Genomic DNA, 26,999 nt, shown 5'->3' with positions numbered 1-26,999 from the left:
CTCCTCGTCCTCGCTCTTCTGGAAAACAGCAGTCCAACGCAAAAAGGTATGGGGGCACATATATTACAGTCATTTCCCCTTTCAAATCAATGGTCTCATTTTAAAGTCTCTTTTTCTTTATTTTCTTTATTGTATACAGTCTTTTAGTGTGTGTTTCTTCATTTACAGACACTGACCCACTCTGTTATCCTGCACTCTTCGCACACCACATAGCAGCACCAATGAAACTTGCAGTTGCAGCGTTCGCTCCGCGTCTGCTGCAGGATGTTGTGGCCTCTCCCGCAGCACAGACTCTCACAGTTGTCCATGCCGGGGCTGGTCTTGTTGCAGATCCGACCCTGCGTGCCCGCCGAGTCCGACCCCAGGTCCCGCTCGCAGAAATCTGGCGACTTTTCAAAGTAGACCAGCTCGTTGATGCTTGGCCGCCGCCGATGCGTGTGGTGGTGGTGATTGTGGTGGTTGTTCTGATGATGGTGATGGTGGTGGTGGTGGTTGTGATGGTTATGGTGGTTGTGGTGGTTGTTGTTGTGGTTGGAGTGGTCGAGCTGTCCCGTGTTTCGGTTGTGGGCTTTGATAAGCGTGGCGATGTGGAAGCGCTCTTTGAGGATTGAGCCCACCACCCGGAACTCTGGGGTGACCTGCCAGCAGGTCTTCAGCTGGCAGCTCCCCGACGTCCCGTGGCACTTGCATTTCCTTCTCATGTGGTCGAGCACCACCTGCGAGAATCACAGACGGAGACAGACAAAAAGAGAGAGTGGGATGGAGGGAGGAAGTGAGCAGGGGCGAGGAAGTCAGAGGAGGAGGGGAGAAAGAAAAGGAGAAGGATTAATGACTTTCTTGATTACTGGCTACATTTGAAGTTTAATATATACAGGAACATGCTGTTGCAGACTGCATGTCATATTTCAAACAGTCTTTTTTTTATTTGTTTGTTCTTCTAAGCACGCCACCATATAGTGAATGACACATAGTGCCCTGAAGGAAAATTGGTCCTCGTTTAACAAGCCAGGTGGTCCGACTCTGAGCCTGTTGTCAAACATACTGATATCAAATATCACAGATGGATGCAGGCATTACCCAAACAGACAGTCGTGTCATTATTCATCATCTGGCGTCATGACTGCATGCATGACACACATGTCGCTGCACATTGGAGCATTTCAGTATTTATAATATATATTTCTACTTTAAAGGGTAGTTCTGATTGAGTTGAGATCTTTTAGTGGGGTTGTATAAGGTACAATAGTCTATACAGAGTCTATCTGAAGTAACCCTTAAAACACCAAAGTCACAGAAAAAAAACTAATAGTTAGAAGCAGTGGTAGACCAGATACTCTTGTGTAATGTGAGGTAAAACAACCGTTTTAAAATTACTATTTTTAAAGGAGTCTGGTGTATCTGAAATGGATTTAATGGCTTCAGTTCTTTATAGGAAAGGTCTGTCTGACCTAAAGGTACGGCAGAGAAAATATTCAAAATATTGCTAAGGTTGGGTCTGATTAGTCTAAAATGTAGCAATTTCTATCATTACTAATGTAATCCATTTGCAAAACAATGAAATCAAATTTGAATACTTTTTGATTACATCAAAATCAAACATTTAAAAAAAGTCGACCCAGTTGAATAGAAAATGGAAGCGGCCACAAAAAATTTAGTTCCACTAATAATATTTTTTCTTTTAAACACCTTAAAAAAACATTTTCAGTGCAAATTAAATGCACTCTGCATATGCAGCTTTTACAGTTGGTTGAATGAAATGACCCACAAAAACAGTACTAGCACTAATTGTTTAAAGCTTGCCAATCGCCATTTTTACACACTTCCAGCTGCACTTGCTATAGGTCCTGTTACAGCAAAGCACTGCAGTTTAAATATTATATAGACTCTTTAAGGTCTAAAGGAACACTGTTGATGTCTATAGTGTATCTGCATCTATAAACAAGCATAACCACAAAACGTTCTGTTAAAGCACAACCAACACTGCAGGACCCACACACACACACACACACACACATACACACACACACAGGTTCATCCCACATGGCATAAATCCTGTCCACTCCAAAAATATTTCCTCAAGGCTATGTGTATGTATTTATGTGTGTATGTGTCTGCGTGTGCTTATCAGTCATCACCTGCTCTAAACTTTAAGATCCAATTACCAACAGGAACACCAGGCCACCCAGAGTACTGACAGATGCTGCTGCTGTTGCCGCCCCTATCGACACACACACATACACACACATTCTGGACACTTGCACAGTTCAACACATTCCACACATGTGCTAGCAATAATGCAAATCTCCACACACGCACAAGACTGTCACCCACATGCTCTGTGGCATCCACGAGACAGGAATGGCAAACCACAGCTACGACCAGTGATACTGCCTGTATCTACCTGTGTATGTGTGTGTGTGTGTGTAGAAACTCATTGCTTTGCTCAGAAAATGAAACTCTCATAGAAGAGCATTACATGGATTATTATTCCTTGTTAAGAAAAAAGTGACATAGTTTATTATTTAACCAAGATCTCATGCATTAAAGAAGCAGCAGTAGGAGGAGGATAGAGGGAAAAATAGAGATCTATCATGTATCTATTAAGTGTGACAATCCAGTTACAATCTTTCCTAAAGTCAAGGTAAATTTGGGCTGATGCACACTTGTCCTGTTTCCTTTGTTTTTGTTTTGCCTCCACCATTCTCAGAGGAAGCTAGAACAAGTTTAGGTTTGCGTGCTGTCGGCTCCGTTGCATGCTGTACAGCGGGTTCCCAAGTGAGTAAAAGAAAGACAAATATGTCATGTTTCTTTGTCCTGGAGCATGAATGAGCAGAGAGGTGGATGTGGGAATGAAACTGTGATAAATGAAGCTGCTCGACTCATCTGTTTGGAATGAATGAGTCGTAAAGTGCTCAGTTTGATACCGAGCCAAAGATAATAATGATCAGTCACTGTCAAAAAAAAGGTCAAACCATTAAATAAATGATTAAAAATGAGCTGCAAAAACGAATTATTAAAAAAAACAAAAACTTTTTTTTTTACTCAAAGGCATAATCAATAAAGTTATGGTTAGATTATGTAAATATTGGTTTCTTGTTTATTTAGACAAATGTATACCGTTTGTAAATATATCCTGATAGTAAGATATGTTTTTGATGCAATCACTCATCACATCAACTAGCATTTCAGAAAATTAAATGTTAGGAACATTGATGCTGCAGCTTTAAATCATTTTAACTGTGTATTATAACAATTACGTTTAAGAATGCTAAATATTTTCACTCTTTGCATCATTGCATGTTTTGCTCATAAGGTCAGGATAACAGAAAGTCACTAAGAAGTACGCATTTTGGATAAACATAGTCCGACTGTTATTGAAAGTGTTGAAAACAACGTTTAAAGAAGCTGTGATCAGCGGTGAAGGGAGGCTGTCAGACTTTATAGTAAACAGCATTATAATAGCTCAAACAGCACTTGCACTGAGTTCAGATTGCAGCGTTTGGTTCAGTTTTTTACATAAGAGCAGAGGCAACCCCAGAATCACAAACGTGCTGGCCTTAAACACACAGCAAGGTCTGTAATCATAAAATTCTCCAACCCACTTAAACCTTAAAGGGACAAACTGACCTAGGAGTCATAATTGCATCCACATTGCTGCTGTTTGAAGGTACATTCACAGCAGGATAGGGTTTTTAAAGAACACTAAAACAACAAAAACAGTGGAAAAGTGTTATTTGTAATTACATTTTTAAATATTTTGCAGGCCAAGTTGTTCTTTGAGATTATGAACAACAGCAGTGTGTCTCAAACTTTTTTTTAGGAATATCAGAGTTGTCCTCCGAGCAGCGACTGGGGGCTGTAGTAAGAACTCTGCATTTAAAGACTTCAGAGAATGGCGTCTTTGCTTTAACTTTTCCAAAACATAACAACAAAGTGTTGTTCAATTCAACAGCTCGCTGCTCCAATGTTATATGACATTTAAACATGTCAGGGGCATTTGCTTTACTATCTAGTAACAGAGCATTACTTCCATGACCAAGGGGGCTGTAGAGAATGAAGGCATAAGTAATATACTAATATTTCCTCATGTTTCTCTTTAAAACGCTAAAAATGTTAACCTGATGCTTCCAGTGGCTTTGTTACTAGTGGTGGATTGGAGCAAAGTACATTTTCTCAAGTACTGTGCTTTAGTTTAGAGGTACTTGTACTTAACTTGAGTATTTCTACAAGATGTAACTTCATACTTCACTACATTTGGAGCCAATATTGTACTTTTTACTTCACTACATTTAGCTGACAGCTTTAGTTACTTTTCAGGTCGAGATTTAACATGAAACACACTTTCTTTTATTTAATAAACATCATACAAGTATATTAAGAGGTTTAAATGAGCCCTACCTTAAGTTACAACTTTGCTTACATAAATGCATCGATAATAAAATTGTAAAATCCAATAATATAATTAGAATATATAAAACAATCTGAGTGGGGCCATTCTACATAACGAGTACTTTTACTTTTGATACTTTTGTACTTTTACTTCAGTAAGTTTTGAATGCATGAGTTTCACTTGTAGTTGAGTAATTTAGTAGTGTGGTATCAGTACTTTTACTGAAGTAAAGGATCTGAATACTTCTTCCGTTTGTTACACAGAGCCACCTGAGAAGCCGTGTTTGGAAACTGTTTGGAAAAAGGGCAGACACTTTCACAAAATGCCTGGCAGGTGATTGGATGAACCATCTGTCTATCACCATCACACACCATCTGTGCTGAAACCAAGAGCAAAAGCCTTCACTGCTTGTCTACTCTTTTATTTATGAAGAAATACTCTCCAATTCTGATATAACTTATTTTACTGTAGCATCTATGCTAACAGCATAGCCAAAGACAGGTGTTTGAAGCAACTCATAAAGCTAACGTTAGCTTAATTAGCGAGATAGCTACATCTGATACACTTTGCCAGGGAAAGTTTTCATTTCAGCCAACAAATATGACCATATGTCGAACTTGAGACTCTTTATTACCCATGTTTTGATTAAGTAAATGCTAGCCATCACAATTTGGATGTAATGTTATTTAGAGTCACGCTATTCCAAATTCCACTTGTAAAACTTTAGGCCAACTGATATTAGTGCTTTGAGTTAAAAGTTAAGTTAACAATAACTCCTGATGGCTCAATTTTCTTTATGCTAATATAATATTAGCAAGACTAAAACCGTCCATAACCACAACTCAAGTAATTGTGTAACTAAAAGCAATTAGCTTTTTGGATTTTTTTCATGGACATTCATGAGACAATGGTGTACTAAAATGGACTAAAATTACCTATGATGTGTTTTAACAGAATGCTTGTTAAAGCTACTTAATTATGCCACTTGAGAAGGACGCAAATGCCAAGCTCACTGAAAATGACAGAGGCTGAATTGAAATGACCCTGTGACAGTTTTAGTTTAGTTGTAGTGGTTTGGAAATCAGTTTAGCTCCAAAGCAAAGTGACACAATAAATGAATGATGCAGCGTCTTATAGGTTTAATTTATTTTGCCAGACTTGGCCAGTTAGGTTTACAACTTATTGCTACGGTACTTAGCTTAAGTCCAACCTGGTACCAATGGCCTGCAACAGCTTTATAGATTTAAAGAGGAATACCAAAACGATTTAAAAATTACCATACATTAAACATCAAAGGATCAACATCTGTGAGTTCTGTTTCAGGGTGGATTTATCCGTTAAACACACGAGGCATGCTGCACACCCTGTTCTCTGACTGGTTCAAGCACAGCTTAATAAAAGTCTGTGGGCTCCTAAAACCTCAACAAAAGAACATCACTCCGGATGGAAAGTACTCGGTGCACAGGGCAAATGTCAAATATTCTTCCGGTACAATCCAAACCCTTAACAGGTAGCAGAAAAAAAGGAAGCTGTCTGCTCTTGCTATATTAAAAGTGGTCTATCGGTATGACATTTAGAGTGACTAAAGAACTGGGGAAGCACCTGACTTGACTTAATGTAATAGAAATAAATTAAAAATACGCAGGACAAATGCATGGAATTGTTTTAATCCTGTGACTGCAGTGAGCTCTGATCATAAACTTGTTGATTTTACAAAGTTGTTGAAATGTGGATTTCGGGTTAAAAGGTGAGACTCAAAAAAATAATTAAAAATGACTGATCTGACATAATGAAGTAGCTATCATGTATCATCATCATTTTGAATTTCTATTTATCAAGATCCAGAACGGTTATTGATGATCAGATAAAAGCTGGGATTTTCTGTTTCTTCCTGTTCCTTCTCATGTGTACCTGGGGCTACTGCAGACAAAGAGAGAGACAACACTGATAAACATGTTTTGTGTCCGTCTCTTTGTCTGAGTTGTTTTTGATATCTAACTTGACTTCTGTGGAAAAGAGGAAGAAAAATGATGCATTGATATATTGTTGTCTGATGAATGGTCTCTTTGCTGTCCCATGATACACTGCTTGATACACAAAGCCTGTGTGTGTGTGTGTGTGTGTGTGTGTGTGTGTGTGGGTGTGTGTGGGAGTTATCACAAATCCGTCTCGGTGCTGACACTACTAGTCATCACCACCTTCCTTTATTAGATTGTAATCAGCAATCCTATCTAACCTGTCATCCGCTGTGATTGTCTTGGCAAAGCGAACCGGCAAATATACAAATATTGCACATCTCACGCAGCTTTAGTCACTTTGTACAAGCTATAAAAAGCTTGCTTGAAAAGAAGACTTTGCGTAACACACTTACTGTCAGCTACGGTGGTGCATGTTAATGTGAGTGGTGGCCTGAAGTCTGGGTTTGAGAAGAACAAAACACGGGGAAAAGAGCTGATGTTTAATAGATGAAACAAGCGACAATGATACAGTGTGTCCCATATCAGTCCTTTCAGTGCGAGTTAGGTTAGAAATATTTGTTACCTAATGCTGAATGTACGCTACTCCATCGCATACACACTGGCTTAAATTGCATGTACGCTTGAGAGACGTAATTGCTTCAAAGTCAACATCGGACCACAGTTAGAAACAAACATCTGGCAAGTTTTAATTGGCTTACAGAGTAAGACAGAGGCGTCTATAAAACAACCCCAGACAGAGATCAAATACAACATGTTGGTGGCAGATTAGGACTGCAGGCTACAGAATACAGTAGTCCAGGGAAAAGTATAGTGGAGTACACTGGAGTAGAACACAGCAGACGACCGTGCAATGAAGAGGAGTGGATGAAGGAAACGAAAGATCAGAGCTGGTGTCTGGCCTTGGTGCCACAATCTGAATTAAAAGCCAGACCCGATAAATCAGTTGAAAAAGTTCAGTATGGATCCAAATTTTGCACGTTTCCCCTCATTCCCTGTACTAACAGTCAATAATATCAGTCATCATTTTCGAAAAACTGTGATCCAGTATGCCAAAGGTGAAGTGTTCCCACACTCCCTTTGGCCTCATGTTACAGCTGATTTTGTCATCCTGACCGAATGTCAAAATTCGGTTGAGTCAATGCTGACTCAGAGATAATAAAAGAGTTGGGGATGACTTACAGTGTAGCTTTTTTTGTAGCGGGAAACTCCTGTGGCATGATGACACACACAACAGCCCCAATCTCCGATGGAGGGAAGCAACAACCAGTGCGGAATTGAGCAATTTGCTTTCTGTCTGTGCTTGTAACGACGTTAATGAGGAATCCCACAGAAGAAAAATTCCTTGTTGTCAAATATAGAGGTTTTCAGAACCGAACAGAAACTTTTTCATAGTTCTGAGAATCCAACTTTTTATTGTGTCCGCACCACCAAGAACTAGGAAAGATTGCTTTTCTTGCAATGCCATTTTTAGCTCCTATAAGGGCGCTTTCACAACCCCAGTTTGGTTAGTCCAAATCAGAGTGAAACTGGTAGTTTTGGTACGTTTTGTATTTAGTCTGGTTTGCTTTTACAGAGCAGAAATATAAGCAGACCAAATAAAGGAAAAAGATTTGCACGAAGGCGGCGGGCTGGAAATATACTATTTACTTTCTTGTTTCAGGGTTCCCGCGGATCCTTAAAAAGTCTTAAAAGGCATTGAATGCATTCCTAAAAATCAGGCCTTAATTGTTATTAAAAGTCTTAAAAATGTCTGAGGTTATAATTTATCTCAAATCTCAAATTAATTTGTAACATTCAATTTAAAAACATTTATTTTAACGAATGGCTCGCCGTAATATCACACAGATCATGATAGTGGAACCAACAAACAGTCCGGTTGCAGTCCAGGACACACAGAGCAGACACACACTGCATGCTAATAGTCACTTTACCTTGGACGATACTATATTATGATAAAAAATACTATGTAATTGATGTAGTGATTTTTTAATTTTGTTTATTGCGAAATTGGTCTTAAATTTCATTCCAATTGGCATTAAAAAAGTCTTACATTTAACTTGCCTATAGCTATAGGAACCCTGTATTGGTTGGAAAGTTGTTGGCGGAAAATGTAAACATAATAAACAAATCAACATGGAGCCGAACGCACCATTAAATATTGCTGTCAAAGTTTTTTTTTACCTTGACTCTGTACTGATCTGATCGGCGGACGAATTCTTTCAACTCCGGTCTCTCTCTTGAATGATTTTATAAACATCATTGTGTTTGTAGACTTTTTTCAGCATCTCCTGAATATGTTCATTGGCTCAGATGTCAATCAAACATCAGACTTCAGCAACTTTCACAAGTGGTTTCGAACTGGTTGTTTAGGTCCGCACCTGAGTACTATTAGAGAGATCACAAGTGATCAAATGAACTGTAACAAGGATTTAACTGCACCAGAGTTTGATTGAAACAGACTAAATGGACTAAGTTTATGGTGACTGGTTGAACACGGCCAATGTAGCATCAGCAACTGCCATTTTAAAAAATCCATTAGCTGTGTCAACAACAGGCAACACAATCTTATGGCTCGTAATTTGAAAAAGAGATAAAAAACCTGCACATATAGAGCAACAGTAAATCCAGGCTTTACCTAACATTTTGACTTATCAAAGCGAAAAGCTGGCCAGCTTACGGCACTTAAACATTGCTCTTGGTGATGCAAATGGTGTAAAATTCTTTAATACTGGTTTCAGTGTTAATCCACATTATTAATCGAGACTTGTTTTGCAATATGCGACTCACATAATACAGTAAATGTTCACCATGTGGTGAGCAACTTCATTGCCAGTCATAACCTGCTGCACTCTACCAGTACCTGTATAATTTACGCCTTATTCCTTGTTTTGTTAGGCACATTGAATTCAATACTTGGCCAATCCCTGTGTCATCACCGCTAACCGCATTTGGGAAAATCCTAATCTCATGTGTATGTGTCCCACAGGCGACCCTTCCCTGCTGATAAACAGCAGACTAGTCTGCATGCTGCCTTATGTTTGTCAGTTCAAAGACAATCTACTAAAGGGCCTTTAAAGCCGAGCAGAAAGCCAAGGCGATATCAAAGCACACAAACAAATCCCACAGCAGCACATTAAGCCCAGACATCACTTTAAACAAATCAAACGCCTCGCTTCAAAAGAACAGTTAAGCGTACGCAGACAAATACACACGCACACATGCAAACACAATGACATGCAATTACTGAGCAAAAGCATATCTACAGTATTCAGTGAGAACTACATTAGAACCAGAGTCTCTCTCTGTTTGTGTGTGTGTGTGTAGTATTTACTCACTGTTAATTGCACACAATGTCCACAGCTCTTATTTAGAGTCTCTAATAAAATGTTATTACCAGCATAAGCACTTCCACCTGCTGAGCTTTTACTACGAAGCATTTGCCTCTGTGTATATTTACGTGTATGTGTGACGAAAAGGCAACGTGTGTACATACGCACATGCATGTGTGTGTGTGTGCATGTGTTGCTGTGTACTCCAGTTTGTGGTGGGTCAGATCAAATGCTCCGCCGCTGTACTGTCAGGCCTGTGGAATGCCCTGCACACCACTGATGATATGAAATGGCCTCTGAGGAGCGCAGGACTAACCCCACACTAATGCTGCTATTTTTGATCAAACACACTTTGCTTTTCGTGTGGGTTCTGAGTCAATGAATTAGCGTGAATGGGCTCTCCAGAGCAGTTTATCATCCCTCGAGGGTTAAATTAGGCATAAAAGGATCCTGGGAGTCCCACTATTGCTGGTTTGGATCAAGCTAGAGGGGGTGATGCTCAAGATTAATCATGGTTTAAATCACTTTTACAGTACTTTCAGTGCCCGCTTCAGTGAAGAAATGCTGTGCCTTCAGTTAGACAAAGCAGGTTTTCAGTTGAATGAAAACATCAGCTTTTCAGACATTTAGACTTGGTGGCATCTCAGTTCTCACCACATCTCTCTCAGGTGTGAGGGGCAGGTGGCTGAGGTTAGTTTGTTTTTTTATTCAGTCCAACCGCAATCCCTTTCCTTTGCCACTAAGCGTATCAGTACATTGAGATCAGCTGGCACAGTAGGACTGGCATCAGACAAGAGTGAATCCACCTTGTCCAATGGCTCAAATGTCTTCTCAACTTGGACCAAATGGGTCAAATTCTGATGGTGAAACACGTCACTTCACGGGGGTCGTGATGTAAAAAAAATATTTGCTGATTTACAGATGTTCCTTTCCCAATTGGAAAATTATTTCTGTGCTCATTGGCATAATGTGATGGACCTCAAAGTATAATTCCACTATTTTGCCACCATGCCAAATTGGCTTCAAAGCCTGGCGCTCCTCCTGGGGGCTTGGCATCAAAGGTACAATAATGCAGAGGCATCACTGAAAGCATGCAAATATATCAGGGTGCAACGCCAAGTGGACGAAGCTAAGTTCAAAACAGTGTAAAGGAGTAAATGTTGCCGCAAGGGATAGTTCCTGCATATTAAGCTGTGAGAAAGTTCAAAATACAACCGTGTTGAATGCTTTCAACATGGTCTCAGCAGACCGTAGCCTGTATAAAGATGTACTGCCTGACAGTTTCCCATAATTGAAGCCAAAACATCTGATGGTGGCTGGCTGCAGTTGTCAATCAGACAAAATGTACAAATCAAATAATTTCTTCCCAAAGTATGTTTAAGTGTTATTTTTCTGATAAGTTTATGTTTGGTTTTAATAGTTAATAGTAACTTCATGATTGACAGCTCACATTGTAGCCTGATTGGCTCTATGGAGCATTCATAAAGACAAAAAAACATACATTTTCTAAATCTTAGGCCTTTCCGTAATATTTAGATGACTCATCTTAATCCAAGCAAATGCAATTTGCCGCCACCAGCTACCTTTCCCATCAGACACAGAACCGCACTCGTAATAGCTACAAGAGCAACACCATAGTAAATAATGGAGGATTGTTTTCGGATGTTAGTCACCAATAGCTCTGTTGACATTACAAAGAGCACGGTTATTCTGTTTATTAATATCTGTGCCCTGCTGATCCAACAACACAGGAGAGGAAGTTGTGGGGAGAGGCAACAGTCAAGTCAAGGGGTTAAGTGATCCAATCAGACCTGAAGGATTTGATTTAAATCCTTCTTGTAACTATACTCAGTCCACATGCACCTCCACTCCCACTTACTGGTACTGTAAAGATCAGTCAACAGAATACCTAAGAGTGCAAACACGAACACCTTGCCTTGTTGTGTTTGTCTCTCAAATGCTCAAAATCAGTTCCAAGTATTGGACAGCACATTGGCTTCATTACAGCTTTGCAAAGGGGTTCAAATGGAGTTGAAATGTATATCTTCCTTCCTAAGAAACGGGGATACCATCTCTCCTTACTCCCCTGAAGTCAGGCCCTGATGGTAAATTGTAATTAACAGATGAAGCCTGCCAGTAACATGGCAGCCTGTTGCGTATTCATCACTGTCACCACCTGTCTAATGAACAGACAGGATTGAACAGAGCCTCTGCATGGCTCTGAGCTGTGCAACATGAACACAGGAAAGCGTGCCAAGCATTTGTTTTGAGGTGTGCTCTTTAAACGATTGAGAGGAACGCTTGGGAAAAAAAAAACTTGGCTAAGAAATTTACTGCCCCGGTGAAGTGTTCCATGTCCCTCTTTAAACATGCAGTCAGGCTTTTACTACTGAACAGTAGTGGGTTTTGGTTCACTGCAGCACCACCATGGAGGGCAGAAAACAATGCAGAATCCTGAAAATAAATAAAAAATACTACCACCACCTTTATAAGGCAGCCTTGGAGCATGGCTATTAGGTAAATAAATGAAGGGGATTTATCTAATATTGCTTTATTTATTTATTTCCTATACTCTGATTTTTCCCCCAGCTGGTAATGTTTGACCTGTATGGCATTAGTGATATTCTGACATCATATGTAAATTCCCCCCCCCCCCCCCCCCCCCACATTAATGTCTTGTGCCTTCTTTGTGTACAGTATTATTTCTGTAATCAGCCCTGCTGGAGAGAAGTTGGAGGAGGAGGCAGAGCAGGAGAGAGAGGGGGAAGAGAGGAGGGAAGGAAGGGCGAATCTCTTTCTACTTTCCGCCCCGGTGTTTGAAGTCTAAAATCTTTTGCAGGGTTTTAAACATCTGTTTCCAAACTGCCAGCAGCCACTAATTAGGGCTAAAAACAAGACGGAACGTCGTGAGAACCCTGGGGTGGGCATGAGGCGACATGCACACCCCGCTAAAAAACCACCGCATTCCTCTGCCTAAAGACTACTTCTCTGGAGGGGGGGTTGGGGGTGGGGTGGGGGGTGGAGGGAGGTGAGGTGGTGGTAGTGGCGGGTCGGTGGGAGGAAAGAGATACGGGAAGGGTAGGCATTATTTTGAGGCCCCACCTGTCAGTGTGTGTGTGTCTGTGTCTGTGTGTGTTTCAAGGTCTTAGAGAGCTTTTGTTGCGGCTTTCTATACCATTTGAAGTCATCAAGGTGTGTAGTATCTTACAGCTCTGCAGTGACTCATACTGAGTTTGTTCTCCGTCTCTCTTCAGCTACGAACTGCCGCACACGTGTACATTACACTCATTCAAACACTGATCTCCAGCCTGTTGTGAGCTCTAGCACAACAGACAAGCCACTCTAAGCATCTCCATGGAAACAACGGTCTGATATTACACATTGTCCCCTCATTTTATATGTATATATTTTTCAACAAAAGACACCATTTAAGCTCATTTTGTGATTATTTCATTTCCTTTTTAAAGCCTGGTCTCCAAAATATCATCTTCTCATGCAACAAAACTTCACTCTCAACTAGTTTAGATGTTTAATGTATTCATCAAAAAAATCAAATCAAAGTCGGTGGAAGCCTGCACATGTTGGACGTATGGCTCAAACAAACACAGTATAATCTTTTAACAAAAAGAACCAAGTTGTTTTGTTGCCTCAAACTTATGAAAATACGACCATTTCACAATTTACAATTACATGACTAATATGCCGATTGTAATCTGAGAGATGATTAATTTCCCTTGAAAAACAATTGAGAATTCAGTTTCAGTTTAGTTATATTGGAAAGTTATTCTTTGGGAAGACATGGATGCAACATAAGAGTCTTCCTTTGTGTCTTTTAGAGAAATGACCAGGCAAACTTCAAACCCTGTAAACAGCTTTGAACCCTCCCAAGGCCATCAGAGGTCATCAAGCTTGGGCCAAAATACAAGAGGTGAAGGTCAGACGCAGTGGGTGTCACTTAGTCCTCCCTGGTCATCAGCAGAATCTTTTCCAAGAGATGAGGTATAATCTCTTTGATGTTGATGACTTTGAGTCAAAGTTTCTCTTGTTTGATTGATGCTTCGGCTCACTTGGCTGGAAATGTTGCAGCTTGGCACACTGAAAACTAAATTTATTGTGAGGAAACTGAGAGCCAATATTTAGCCTTTCTAAATAACCTTCCGGAAAGATCAAACTCAAAATAAGGCAGAGTAGTGCCAGTTTAAGTTTGTCTTCATAGTGCTACTGCTCCTTAAAAGAGTTTAAAGGGTGTGATTACATATTCTGATTTTGAAAGATTTTCCTTCAGGCGATTCACCTGCCAAACGCTGGATGGCTTTGATAAACTTGTTTATAAAATCGTACTACTTATTTACAAAATGTACTATATAAACCTTCCCATATATCAAAGTAATACCCTAATGAACTTCTCTGGTCAGTTTTTGTTTATGGTTACATCTCGAGGGAAAGTTGGCTTTTTCTAGCCCATCAGATTCACAACGCATCCCATTATGCTGCCACACGGTCTAAAACCGAACAGAAGAGAAGTGCAGCTTGATTTATACTATCTTTCTTTTCAACTTTATAATGATTGTCATTTTTTTTTTAAAATATGAGCAGTCATGCCAGCAGGTCTCTGTGATCAGAGGCCTCACCTGTCACATCTAATTGAGGCTATGCTTATTGTGTAATAAATTGTGATTAAATTTGAGGCTAACAGGCTAATTGGTGTCTGTCATTATGTCTGACTAACAAAGGTGTTATCTAAACTCAGCAGCCAGTGAAAATTATATGTGACCATCCTGCATGCCCATCTGAAAAACGAAGGTTCATGTTCTAGGCCAGAGTTTGCAGCAAAGTGAAGGTTTGTTAATATTCCAACAGCCATTTCTACTAACTTAAGCTCACGTTTACTATTTTCTCTTCCTATTACTATGTTTTATCACCCATTATTTTGCTTTTTTTCCTTATTAGGGACTCGGCTTTGCAAGAAGAGAGGTTTCAATGTTTTGCTCAAGGGCATTTTGACAGGATACACTCCTGCAAAAAAAGGCCCGCTAACAAGGAAAGACAAAGCAGGATCAAACCTGTTAGTGTTCAAGTCTGCCACCCCCCAAGACTTTAATTAGTGGAAAGCCTGTGGCCTCAAGAGGTAGATTAGACAGAGTAAAGACAACATACAGGAGGCCTCACTCTGATCCTGCCTGTTAACCTTACTTACTAAGAAGACAAGGACCCAAAAGACAAATTACTCTCTTCCCCTGGCTCATGATCTCATTACTACTCATGTCATATCAGCCCCCGCCCAAAGTTTGTACTCCAAAATCCACAGCTCTGACTGCAATTTAAGTCACCAAACCACTACTTCTATGACTGCTTCTACCATTTCAGCTACTGCATGGAGGAGGCCAGCTGTTGTTGAGTTGGGCTGACGCGCTGCACATTTGTGTTTTGTCTGCATAATCAAGGAAACCAGAAGTAAACTGATGGAGAGATACAGGCCCAAATTACTCAGGAGGAAACGGGGAACAATGAGCAATTTACGGTCGCTTCTTGTCTCTGTTCCACCACAGTGCTGGGTATCGTCAGAGCTTATCACTGTCATTTACATCTCTACTCTCCCATTGCCCAAGGCACATACCCCTGTAGGAATTTGCTATTAGATCTGTCCCTCTGTTGACTCTGTTTACTGACCCTTTTATGTGGTCCACAATACCCCATGATGATCAACAGAATAAACTATGTAACATGTCAGTGTACCTACATGAGAAATATGAAAAGTCTAATTCTCAGCTGAAAAGATACAGTCATGGAAAAAGTTATTAGGCTACCATTGTTTTCTTCTTGTTCATTTTAATGCCTGGTGCAACTAAAGGAACATTTGTTTGGAAAAATATAATGATAACAACAAAAACAGCTCATAAGATATTAATTTAAGAGCTGATATCTAGCCATTTTCCATGGTTTTCTTGATAATGATTTTGATTATTATGAAGAAAACCATGGGAATGGCTAGATATGCTCTGAAATTAAACTCTTATGAGCTGTTTTTGTTGTTATTATTATTTAAAAAAAATGTAGATTTAGTTGTACCAGGCATTAAAATCACAAGAAATAGAGGGAAAAAAGTGGTCTCATATTTTTTTCCATGCCTGTACATACTCTTCCTGGCACTGAGAACCATCATGCCACTACAGTCACTGACAGAATTACAACTAGTGCATGACCACCATGAACAAAGTTAGTCCAAACTGGCAACTTCCCCGATCTGTCAAACCCAGACTGACTGATCTGTAAATGTCTGACTGGAGTTTCCCTGCAGAAACAACACAACACCAGCACAATACAGCTAATCAACCCATATGTGCCTAAAGATTATATTAAGTATGATAAGATGCCACAAAATTTCTTCTGATTGGTCTAAAGTCTTGATTGCTGGTACAGTCATACATACTTTGGCCTACTATTTAACAGTACAACTGTGGGAGCTGATTTGGTGCCATATAAATTTCACCACAGGGGATTAATATAGCTTTCTGTCCTAATCCAGCCACATGGGACTACTGTTTTTCCAAAAATATAATGGATTCTGTTGGAAAAACTGTCAATTAGATATAGCATGACATGAAAAAACCTTTTTTTCCCCTGTGAAACGGTCTGACAGATTTTGAAAATGTCTTCACATTTTGCTAAGACAACCCCAAATGACACTTCCACCAAATTTAAACATTTCAGTGGGTTAAAAAAAGCGGTAACTCAAGTACCAGACTGACACAAAATGCATACAGGCCAGCTACCTACAACACCTGAGTATTTGTATATTATCCAATCTGACAATAATACCCAAATAACCATGTGCACCAAGGCTTCATTTTACTTTAAAAACATCATCAATAAGTGTTTGAGAATTAATGTTCTCAAAATATCCCTCGACCTTTACAATCAGTAGCATATTGTACTGTAATTATTCACAAAAGTTACTCCAGACATCTGTATGTGTTGATGTAATCCCCAAGGCAAGCCTACTGTAATACATAAAAGAGTCATATTGGGAATTCCCACTGTGGCCACATTAACACACATACACATACTCTCTTCTTTAATATGCTCTGAGAGAGGGTAAAGGGCAAAGGATCCTTCTCAGCTTTACAGTACAGAAGAAAACTAAAAGAAAATACAGCAGCAAAAGCAACCAGTGTAGAAGCCTCACACCCAGTCTCAAAGTCTCTTTCAACATAATTCTTCTTTAGGAAAAACAACTTGTGCTGTCCTGTGGTGCTGCAAGATGGGACCTCTGGTGGTAGTTACTGCGTGTTTGGATATTGCACACAGCATAGTTGTGATAAGATATAATTCCGGATTGTTACAATAAATATGCAGTGTTGTAATAAATGGCCCATTATGATACAAGTTACTTTCAAAGAACTGATTCAGTGTTATTATTTGGCAAGACTTGAACTGTAACCATCTGCTAAGACACACACACACACACACACACACACACACACACACAGACACTCACACACAGTTTCTGCCAGCAGAAATAAACAGCAGTGTAATAATCTCAGGCCATATTGACCTAGCCAACAAAATCAGATTGTGCTGTGCACTGTATCGTTATCATTGGCCCAGTAGCACTCCCCCCACCCATTCTCCACCTGTTTTATTGTGTAATATATTTTTCTTCTATAAATCATATTAAAGATAGTGTAATATTTATACCAATAGCACATGGAGATAACTGAACTGCTCCTTTCACAAATTTGAGAAACATTGGGGTTAGAGTCAGTTTATTATAACTATCAATTTCAAATACAAGCAACACCTGCACTATTTGAGATGTGGTCATAAAATATATATTCAATAATGTATCAAAATTACCTTTTTTCATAATGAATTATTTTCCATTTTACAGGAAAGTTTTGAGGTTTTGTTGTCAGAGACAGATTTTTTTTCTGGCTCTCCAGTAACACTACATTACCCATAATGCAGCTGGATAGCATCTTTCATTAGACCTTCCCTGCCTGGAAAATGCACACATCTTTCAAACTCAAACTGCCTGAAGTTTGCAAGGCATGCCTGATGGAAAAAAACAAAAACAAATCAAAAAGCAAACTACAACCTGAAGCTGAGATAACTCTCATAGCTATTTTTCAAACTTTGGAAAGCTACCTTAGAGACAAAGATGACATTACACAACTCTGTTTACAGGCTGAGTCTTTCTCTTTGTGCCAAGTGAACTGAACCTGATGTGTATAATTGGTATTGCCCCTTCAATAAGGAAAAAAACCCCACAAAAGTTAATTAAAGTCATTAGATGCATTACTTCCTGGAGTTATAACAGTCACAGAAGCATTTTGGCTGTTGAATGTGTCCGATATGAATTGGTCAACTGATTCCAAATGCTCCTGTTGCAAGAGAAAAATATGACAAATGATACAAACATGCACTCAAACAGCCACATCCTCTCTCTTCCCATCCCCTCCCCACTCACCTGTCTCCCAACTCTATTATTATGCAGTCTCATACGGGCATGGATGTCTTTGTAGGTTTCACGGGCATCCAAGAAGTCCCTCGAGAACTTCTCTCCGAATTCCACATCGGGGCTGCAGCCGCCCCACTCCCAGGAGTCCTGGGGTCCCGGCAGGTCGGCGGGGAAGTGCTCCATGACGCCATGCACCATACCCTTCCCCCGGTGGATGGCCTCCAGTTGCAAACGGTGCAGTTTGATGCGGAAGGCTTCCTCGTCTCCACGCCGCTTCTCATCGCAGCTGCACGCCTTCAGCTTGCCCATAGAGCAGGCGTTGGCCACTGCGTGCACCACTCCGGCTGCGGCGATCGCATACGCAAAGGCACTCTCTCTGAAACCTGTGAGGTAAGAGGGCAGGATATTGGTGTTGTTATAAAGCTACAGTTGAAGAAGAAGGTTGTAACTGTCACAAGCAGGAGACAGAGCTTGGGAAGGGAAAGATGAGGATATTCGGTTTATAAAAACAGTCATAACACATGGTTTCATAACTTATTCCAAGCCATTTTTCAGTAAAAGTGGCCGTTACCCAGAGGAAGATGGAGTTTAATCCCTGACACTGTGCTTCACTGTGTAACACAAAAAGCTTATGAAAGCTGACATCAGAACTGTCAATATTTAGCGATGTGACAGGTTTCTTGTGCCTAAATTGTCAACAAATTTTCAGTAACCTGCAGGCAGAACATACCAGTGTGCAAGTGTCATCAACCTGTCAGGTGATATAAGAGGATTAGGTCAATGGATGATGTCATTTGATGGCAGTCCAAATTCAGATTACTATGACTTAGGTGCAGTGTTTGTGTGACATTTTCTATTTTTAACTGAAACGACATCAAGAATAGCAACAGAACTATTTAATTCCCCTCGTTAAAGTTCAGTTGTAAAACTGCTGGATACGACTCTTAGATGTCAAGTGATTTTCCGAACTCAGTTTAACAACAGCTAAACGAGTGAGACGAAGCAATCATTTTACTTGTCTGTGAGCAGCGTTTGCACGCTTTGTGTCAAATAAGATCAGCAACGCTGCAGTAAAAGAGCTTCCTCTGTCTTGATAAAGATACACATAAGAGTTTATTCACATGTTTTCACACATGCCAAGACTCATAAAACCTGGTCAAACATCTGGGACAATAGCAATTAAGTGTTCCCAACACTTGCGTACTTCGTCTCTGTGGGCCTTCTGAACATGAACAGACCCCCACCACTCCCATCAGAGGACTCACAGAGGACTCACACGCAAAGCAGGCTGTCTCTTTCCCATATACAAGATATTTGGCTGTGAAACTCCAGGGCTGTCCAGGGCTGCTTGATTATAGAAAAAAATATAATTATATTATATGATTATATGATATGATTATTTTGGTCCACACTGACATTCTTATTATTTAACACTAAAACAAAATGCATTGATTGAACTTTTTCAAAGAAATGTGTCTTTTGAATAGTGCATTCTCTTAAACATCAACTGCAGCAAAAACAAACAAACAAACAAATACGGTAATGTATTTTATTCATTAAAATTAAATACAAATGTAAAAATGTGTGTGTGTGTGTGTGTGTGTGTGTGTGTGTATATATATATATATATATATATATAATAAATACGAAAAATAAGAAAAAATAAAGATACATTATAATGAAATAAATTAGATTAACTATGTTGTAGCCTATTGTAAAATACTAAAAATACATTTTAAATATCTAAATTAATATGTAAAATTAGAGAATAAGACCCAAATAAATTAGATGAAATATGTTGTAGTGCACTGCCAAAACCTCAGTCACTGAAATTTGAATAAAATTTGATTAACCGCCCAGAGCTACAGCTGTCTATATGCATGAGCTATCTATGTAAGTGAGTAGATCTTTGCTGCAGCACTGTACTAAACACGGCTCTGTGGGCCTCCTTCAGTCCAGCCTTCTCCATGTTTTCCTCCACAAGTGTTCCTAAAACACTTTCAGGAAAGCTTCCATCCAGTTTGTACCCATTACCTTTCTGTTGTGGCTGGCACTTGATCACATACAGCCTTTCTCATCCTGAGATGGCCAATCCTTTTATCTGTTTTAACATATCTTGCAATAAAAGTTTAGAACCCAAACTATGTGTTACCGTACATGCATGTGTTTAGGTTCTAGAGGCTGATTATACCACACCGCAGCTTTTACCTTCTAATCACTTCCATTTGGCTCAGACGGACTGCTGCATGTAGAGGAGGTGGTTAAACGACTGTGTGCATGTAATCTCTCTATAAGACGTGTGACTGCTTTTGCCTTTACAGCTAAACACATCCCTTTCTCCTCAACAGCAAGTCTAACTTGCACGCGGCACTGTAATGAGTACAACTCCACCACAACTGATCTGTAATTCAGCAGACAGCGCTCGTCTCTTATACACACACGCACTGGCAATATAAACACACATTCACCCCGTCCATGTCGATATGTTTCTGTGACAGAAAAAAAAGAATCCATGTCCAATTGTGGAATCTGTGAATATTGAAGGATGAAGTGCGACAACAGCGCTTGAACTCATACCCTCTGCAGTGTTTGTTGTTAGATCTCAGCTTACTGCCTGTGAGCATGGTACCCTCAGGTTCTACAAAAGCAACCCCACTGGCACTCACTTACTGGTGTAGAAAACAGTGAAGATTATAATGGAAACTTGTAAAGAAAACATGAAAAGAAACCACTTAGGAGTTTATAGCACACTGCTTGAAGGGGAAATGATTCAGGCTGCTTGTTGGAGTCAAATAAAAAGCTATTAACTGGAACTGCCCCTTTCAACACTGTTTGATGTTACTTCCTTATTTGTATATTTAAGTAAACTTCATATTATTTAGGTATGATGTTAAGTTTGACACGTTTGCTATCATGCTGACTTTGAACACTTGACACCAATTTGAAATTATGAGTAAATTAGAAATTCAAGTCTGTAGTTTTCCCATGCAACTGTACTGCACATGAGCAAGTTATAGCCACACTATTGTCACTGTGTGAAAAAACCCACAAGCCTCTCATTTGAATGGAGCCAGTCCATCCACACACAGGGGGTTTCAACACAGGAGGCAAAACAACGCAGGGTTGTCTGTCAAAAAAATGGAAAAGGCTCAACTTTTGCTGCAATGCAACGCAGTTTATTCCAGCAAGGCGCCGCATTTAACCATAAACAGGCCTCAAACAAGCCCCCCACCAAGGCAGCCCCCCTGTGCTGTTTTAACGCAGGGCTGTTTTCAGTCTGAATCTCTGCTTAACAACTTGGACTTTGAAAAAAAAACAGTGAGACAACCAGGTTACCAACATTATCCATGGTGTAACTGCATAACTGCATTACTTTTGTCTTGCCACAATTGGAAACAAGCTGTATATACAACACGGCATTTTATCACATCTTGGGTTAGCATGACACATCCAGCAGATATGGAGCAACATGAGCATTCACATGAAATCATATTTATGTCCACCTGATGAATGCAACCTAAATATTCACTCTCCTTTTTGCTCTGTTTTGGTCTCCACCAACTCTTGAGGGAAATATCTTGCTTTTTAGCTGCTTTATGCCCCGATATGTTCACAAACTAGTTGCTAACAGTGTCTGCTGGGAAAATAGTGTGCAGTGTTGACAGATATATCAGAGTTTTATTTGCTGAAAACAGGTTCACAGCTCTACAAGCAGTGTGGCAGCATGAGAGGAGATTTGTATTCCTAGCTAGATTAGCACTTTACTATTGTTCTGCTATTGGTCAACATTTGCTAGTGTAAGTAAGTTTTTAGTTTTTGTAGTTGGACAGTTTCAGTGTTGATTTCGACCAATGAAAAAAGATAAGAGGTCAAGCAAGCTGAGCTGTTTATTGTTAATAACAAGGGTTCATTGCTAACCAATCGAGATAGTTAGCACTAGCCTTAGCTGATGATGCAGAGTCATTTCCCACTCCAGATCCTCTGCACATGCACTGGTTTCAAAAAACTAAAATGGCAAGGACCATAAACCAAGATGGTTGCACATGCACTGGATTTTTTGACAACCAGTGCATATGCAGAAAGGATCGGGAGCAATGTAAATGCTGAAGCCACCGTGATGGGTGACATCACAGTGGCTATATCCACTGTTTTTATACAGTCTATGATCTGGACAAATAAGAGCAGTGAGACTGAACTAAAACAGTAAAGCTGTTTGGCTGTAAAAATCAAACCATTAGCTAAGCGGAACTGCAGAGTCACGTGATAATTCTCTGTGGATTTGTTACTATGTGTTTAGCACAACATACAAGTAATACTTCGATACTACGATCCATAAAGCTGCATAAATGTTCAACATCTGATGTTGCACTGATGAATTTGGATTTCTACCCCCAAAAAAAGACAAACTCTGAAATTGTTCTGACTATATATAATTTGACTCACTAACTCAAAATCAGCCCCCCCACCCTAACACCTTGACTCACACAAGGTGGGGGAAGTGAAAGGGATGGCACTTAGGCACATCCTTCTACATTGAAAGCCTGTTTTAGCTCTTTCCCTGCTCTGAGCTGGGCTCTCCAACGCAGGCCCCCGGAAGACTGGGAACAAATCAATCTAACAAATAATTTACCGGCAGCGACACGCCCGGCTGAACTGATGGCAGAGGAAGTGACAAAATGAATTAAAGATTCAAAGGAAACTGTCACTTTGTGTTACAGAAACCAACTAAACAGGTTTATGCTTTTGCCGCCGAGAGTTGGGAAAGTGCTGAGAGCAAATTGACAAGCACTTGCACTGGCAAGGGAAGTAAAAGCATTAGGAGCAGGACGCAGACACAGTGACAGAGAAGGAGAGAGAGGAAGACAGAAAGAGAGAGAGATTCTCCTATCCTATTTCTGTCTATCCATGTCTTGCCTGACGTCCTCTTTAGCCTAGTTTTTGATGCAAGCTAAACGGCAATGAACATGGGCCCATAAAAGTTATGAGAATCCATCAGCAGAGAGATACGTGGCAGAGCCAGAGAGGATCCGAGCAGCATCTGATGTACTCAGATTAGACACCATAACAAACAGATGTCCTGATACACAACTCCAAAACTTTGTAGCGCACTGGATTTGAACAAATTAGCCAAACTTGAGTATTTGAAAAGGTTCCAATTGCCGAAAAGTATTTCATTTTTAGCTTAGAATGTTTTTGTGGCATAGATTAACTTGTCATTACAGTATATTAATTATAAAGCAAACATACCAGTTACATAATAATAATGCATAAGCCTTGTGAGAGACTCTGCCATTTATTTTTACATGGAGTTACATTGAAAACATGTGTTAATCTCCACAGTTCCATCTAATCCATGTCTGTAAATGTGTCTCAGTAGAAAGCACTGCCTCTCTTGCAGTGGCTGCACGCAACATTGGCTGCAGCATGTTAACTTGTATCCATTTTTTAGCTTCTGTGGAGCTTCTGTGAACGTATCAACATGTAAAAGATGAATCATCCGATTTAAAGAGGTTGTTTATGTCAGTGGTTTGGAGTTTCTGCACCCGAGGCAAACCAGGGATGCCAGACAACCAGCAACTGCCTCTACTAATAATGACAAACAGCCTTTCAATGAGTCAGTGAGGAGTGAAAGTAAGACCAGAGGTGTGTAAGAATATCCTGTGGTTAATAGGTTGTTTTTTTTATGTTCTACGATCTACAAGAGGTGACGGGGTATAAAGTCCTCAGTGAGGGTTGCAGAGTTTCATGATTGTTTTGCACACAGATTAAGGAGAACATAAATTATAGCAACACCCCTCCAGGAAAGATTCGACGCATTTAGTTTTTTTATGATGGGGAATTCCATCAACAATTCAGTAACACAGTCAAAAAGGATAATTTAAAAAAAAGTCTCTTCATACACTTTTTTTACACGTTGTGCAGGCTAAAAACTTAAACAAAATTTAAATTAAAAGTTGATGTAGCCAATGCACTACAATGCTATTAATTTGCCAACAACATTTTAGGGCCATACTTTTCAGCACTGGATGCAGAATTTACTTATAAATCTATTAATAATCCAGCGCTGAGTACTATTTTCTTTCCTCATATGATGAAATAAAAAGCAAACTCAACTCAATGCTCAAGCTACCAACCACATTGTGTCTTGGTCATCCATCCAGGTGTACTGGCTATTAAGAAACTGATGAAACTGATGCCTTTTCCAGTCAATAACCTGGGATGAGTCCATCTGAAGACTTCCCAACTCTAAAGATCCTCTTTCATCCTTTGTGGCTTATTTGCAAAGCTCCAAGCTCTACAGACTTTCAGAGAAAACTGATCTGCATGAGGTTTGGTAATTTTTAGGTGACTAACTGCTTTTGAAGTTACCTGCTCTTTTGTGAAGGCTATTCAGTAGAAACAATGAGAGTTAGAAAGTAGATACCACTCTGCTAGTCACTAGAGATAACCTAACCCATACCTGTGAGATAACATTCAACTATTGTGTCTATGAAGGAAAACGATCCGTAATCTGCTGTGTTTGGAGAATAATATTACACCAATGCTTGTTTAGGACGTGTATCTTTGTGGCAACTAATCTTTCTAAGCCGATCCTTTCAAGGTATTCTATCAAAGTGGGTTTGAGCATGAAACCACAGCCTGTTTGAAGATCAAACTTTTGAACTGCACGCTTGTGCTTCGTTGTTTCTTTCAGCTGGTATGCGTTAACACTCTAAATGTGTCTTGTAAAATTTCTCTGAAGGGGATTTTTGCATTTTGTAACATTAAAATCTACAGCATTTTGCTTCTCCCAGGCCTGCGACTCAAAATGTTAATGAAAGAAAGGCAAAAAATACAAGAAAACCAGCTGTTTTTTCAAATTCAAGTAAAGTTGTAAAACAGGCCTATTTCTGTGACAACAAACTGACCTCTTTTAAAGACTATGCTGTCGTAGGGTATTTTGTTCCTAGTCTCCAGGCTGGAGCAGTTCCACCGGTGCCCTCTAAACTGGTGCTGGCACTCGTGGATGGCAATCTGGATTCCCTGGATTGCTGAAGCCGTCACGTCCGGATTGCGCATGCACACCTCCAGCTGGCGCCGTGTCAAACCCGGCAGTGTGAGACACACCGTGTTGGCATTCAGGATTGGGTCGATGTTGGGGAGCTTCAGGCCCAAGATTTCATTGGAGTCTACCCTGCATGGAGGACACAGGTCAGGTTATTGACAGGACAAACATGCAGCTCATAAATCTTCTGTTGCTTATAAAAGTCTGTGTCATTGAAACAGTCAGTGGACAGAGGATTGGTGGTCCCCAATGTAGTTGATCAAACCATCATTACATGCTTATTGATTCATGATCATGCAAAGTTCTCACCAAGATTAATAGAGAGTACAGACTGTTGACAATGATATGTGGCTTCATAATTATTTAAATGCATGTGCCAACCTGCAGTGTGCTTATATTATTTAGTCTAAATTAAGTTTATTTTTTTCTCCTGATCTTCACTTCCACGCTGTGCACCATAATAGTTGTACAGTGGGTCAGGTGAGTTGAAGGGGGAGGGGGGGGGCAGCATCCACTTTGTTGGCATGAATCCAATAGCTTCAGTAACAGTTTCACAGCAGAGATTAAAGCAATTTACCCCGCCTTGTGCTGCAAAATCACCTCAGGAAATCAGTAAGCATATAAGTTCAATGACTTTTTAGCTGCGAGGTGTGTCTCAACTGTCTGCTGCTTCTGTTGCAGATCAATCACGTGAACAACAGTGATTCAGTCAAAGCTCTTTGCAACACTTTACAGAGAAACAGTAAAAGCAATAACAAGGAAAACACAGGCTGCACTGATGATGGCTTGAGAGCGTAAAAGGTGCCCTGGCTTTTTCTTTTCATTATCATTACAAGTAAAACACAGGTTGTGTGTCGCTGCGTTTGTATGACTGAGAAACAGTCAGGAGCATCCATGGCTGAGGGCACACACACACAGCTGTACGCACACATGTTCAAGCACACCTCGACATGCACACACACATACCCAGGTGTACAGAGGAGTGTGTAACATACAAACACGCTGCAGCAGAAACTTTGCACACTGTTTCTTCTCACGGCTTTGTCGGGATTTTTAACAGCAAGTTTCTCTTCTGTGAGACTTTAAAGTTGTTATTTTCTGACTGATAAAGCAACCAGTAGCTTTGGAGTGTCACCACAAGTTAAAACACAGCATGCTGTGACTTTAAATGTTCATTTGCATAGTGGTGCCCTATTTTCGAGGCAGCATTGCATGTTAAACTGTGTGCCGCCGTAATTCCAGTTTTTGTTGCTACCTGTTGTGTTTCCTGATTTGAGAGTAGACCTGTTTCAACAACTGTCTATCCAAAGGGCAACTTTTTATTGATTTGCTACATTGTTTGGGAATGTGGAATGCATGGGAATGCAAGCAGTAAAGTTGTAAAAAAAAAAAAAGTTGTATTTTTCATTTAATATTTTGTAACTCAACTCAATGCACATCAGCCAGTGTCAATAGTGTGAGTAATTTAACTTTTGCTTACATAAACAAAAGCTGACTTTCATATTGTTAAAATAGATTATTTAAGTCAAATAAATTTATATTTTAGGCTATATTAGAAATAGATACATGAATATAGTTTTTGCACACTTTTTTGTGAAATAAAAAAAAAAAACACTTTCCGTGCAATAAACCAACAAAATCCTTTCCCCCCTTTTTTTGCATGAATTAATTTATTATTTAACTTCACTCACCTTTTATCCAAGAGACAGATAATCACCAAGACGCATGTTATTCTGAGGACTGTCTGTTCCATTTTAGTGCCTTGTATTTATTAATAAAAAATGAAAGAAAAAAG

General features: G+C 39.8%; 1 protein-coding gene across 1 annotated transcript; it reads right to left on the bottom strand.

Annotated features, from left to right (window-relative positions):
- Positions 1 to 26,999, bottom strand: wnt10a (wingless-type MMTV integration site family, member 10a). Its single transcript, XM_059342835.1, has 5 exons — positions 26,896 to 26,999; positions 25,068 to 25,333; positions 18,169 to 18,542; positions 541 to 716; positions 1 to 435 (listed from the first exon to the last, which is right to left on the bottom strand). Exons 1-5 carry the CDS (start codon positions 26,955 to 26,957, stop codon positions 159 to 161), a joined length of 1,155 nt encoding a protein of 384 aa, XP_059198818.1. The 5' UTR covers positions 26,958 to 26,999; the 3' UTR covers positions 1 to 158.

Source organism: Centropristis striata, chromosome 10 (genome assembly GCF_030273125.1).
Source record: "Centropristis striata isolate RG_2023a ecotype Rhode Island chromosome 10, C.striata_1.0, whole genome shotgun sequence".
In the NCBI taxonomy this organism is placed as follows: domain Eukaryota; kingdom Metazoa; phylum Chordata; class Actinopteri; order Perciformes; family Serranidae; genus Centropristis; species Centropristis striata.
This window is presented reverse-complemented; position numbering and strand designations above follow the sequence as displayed.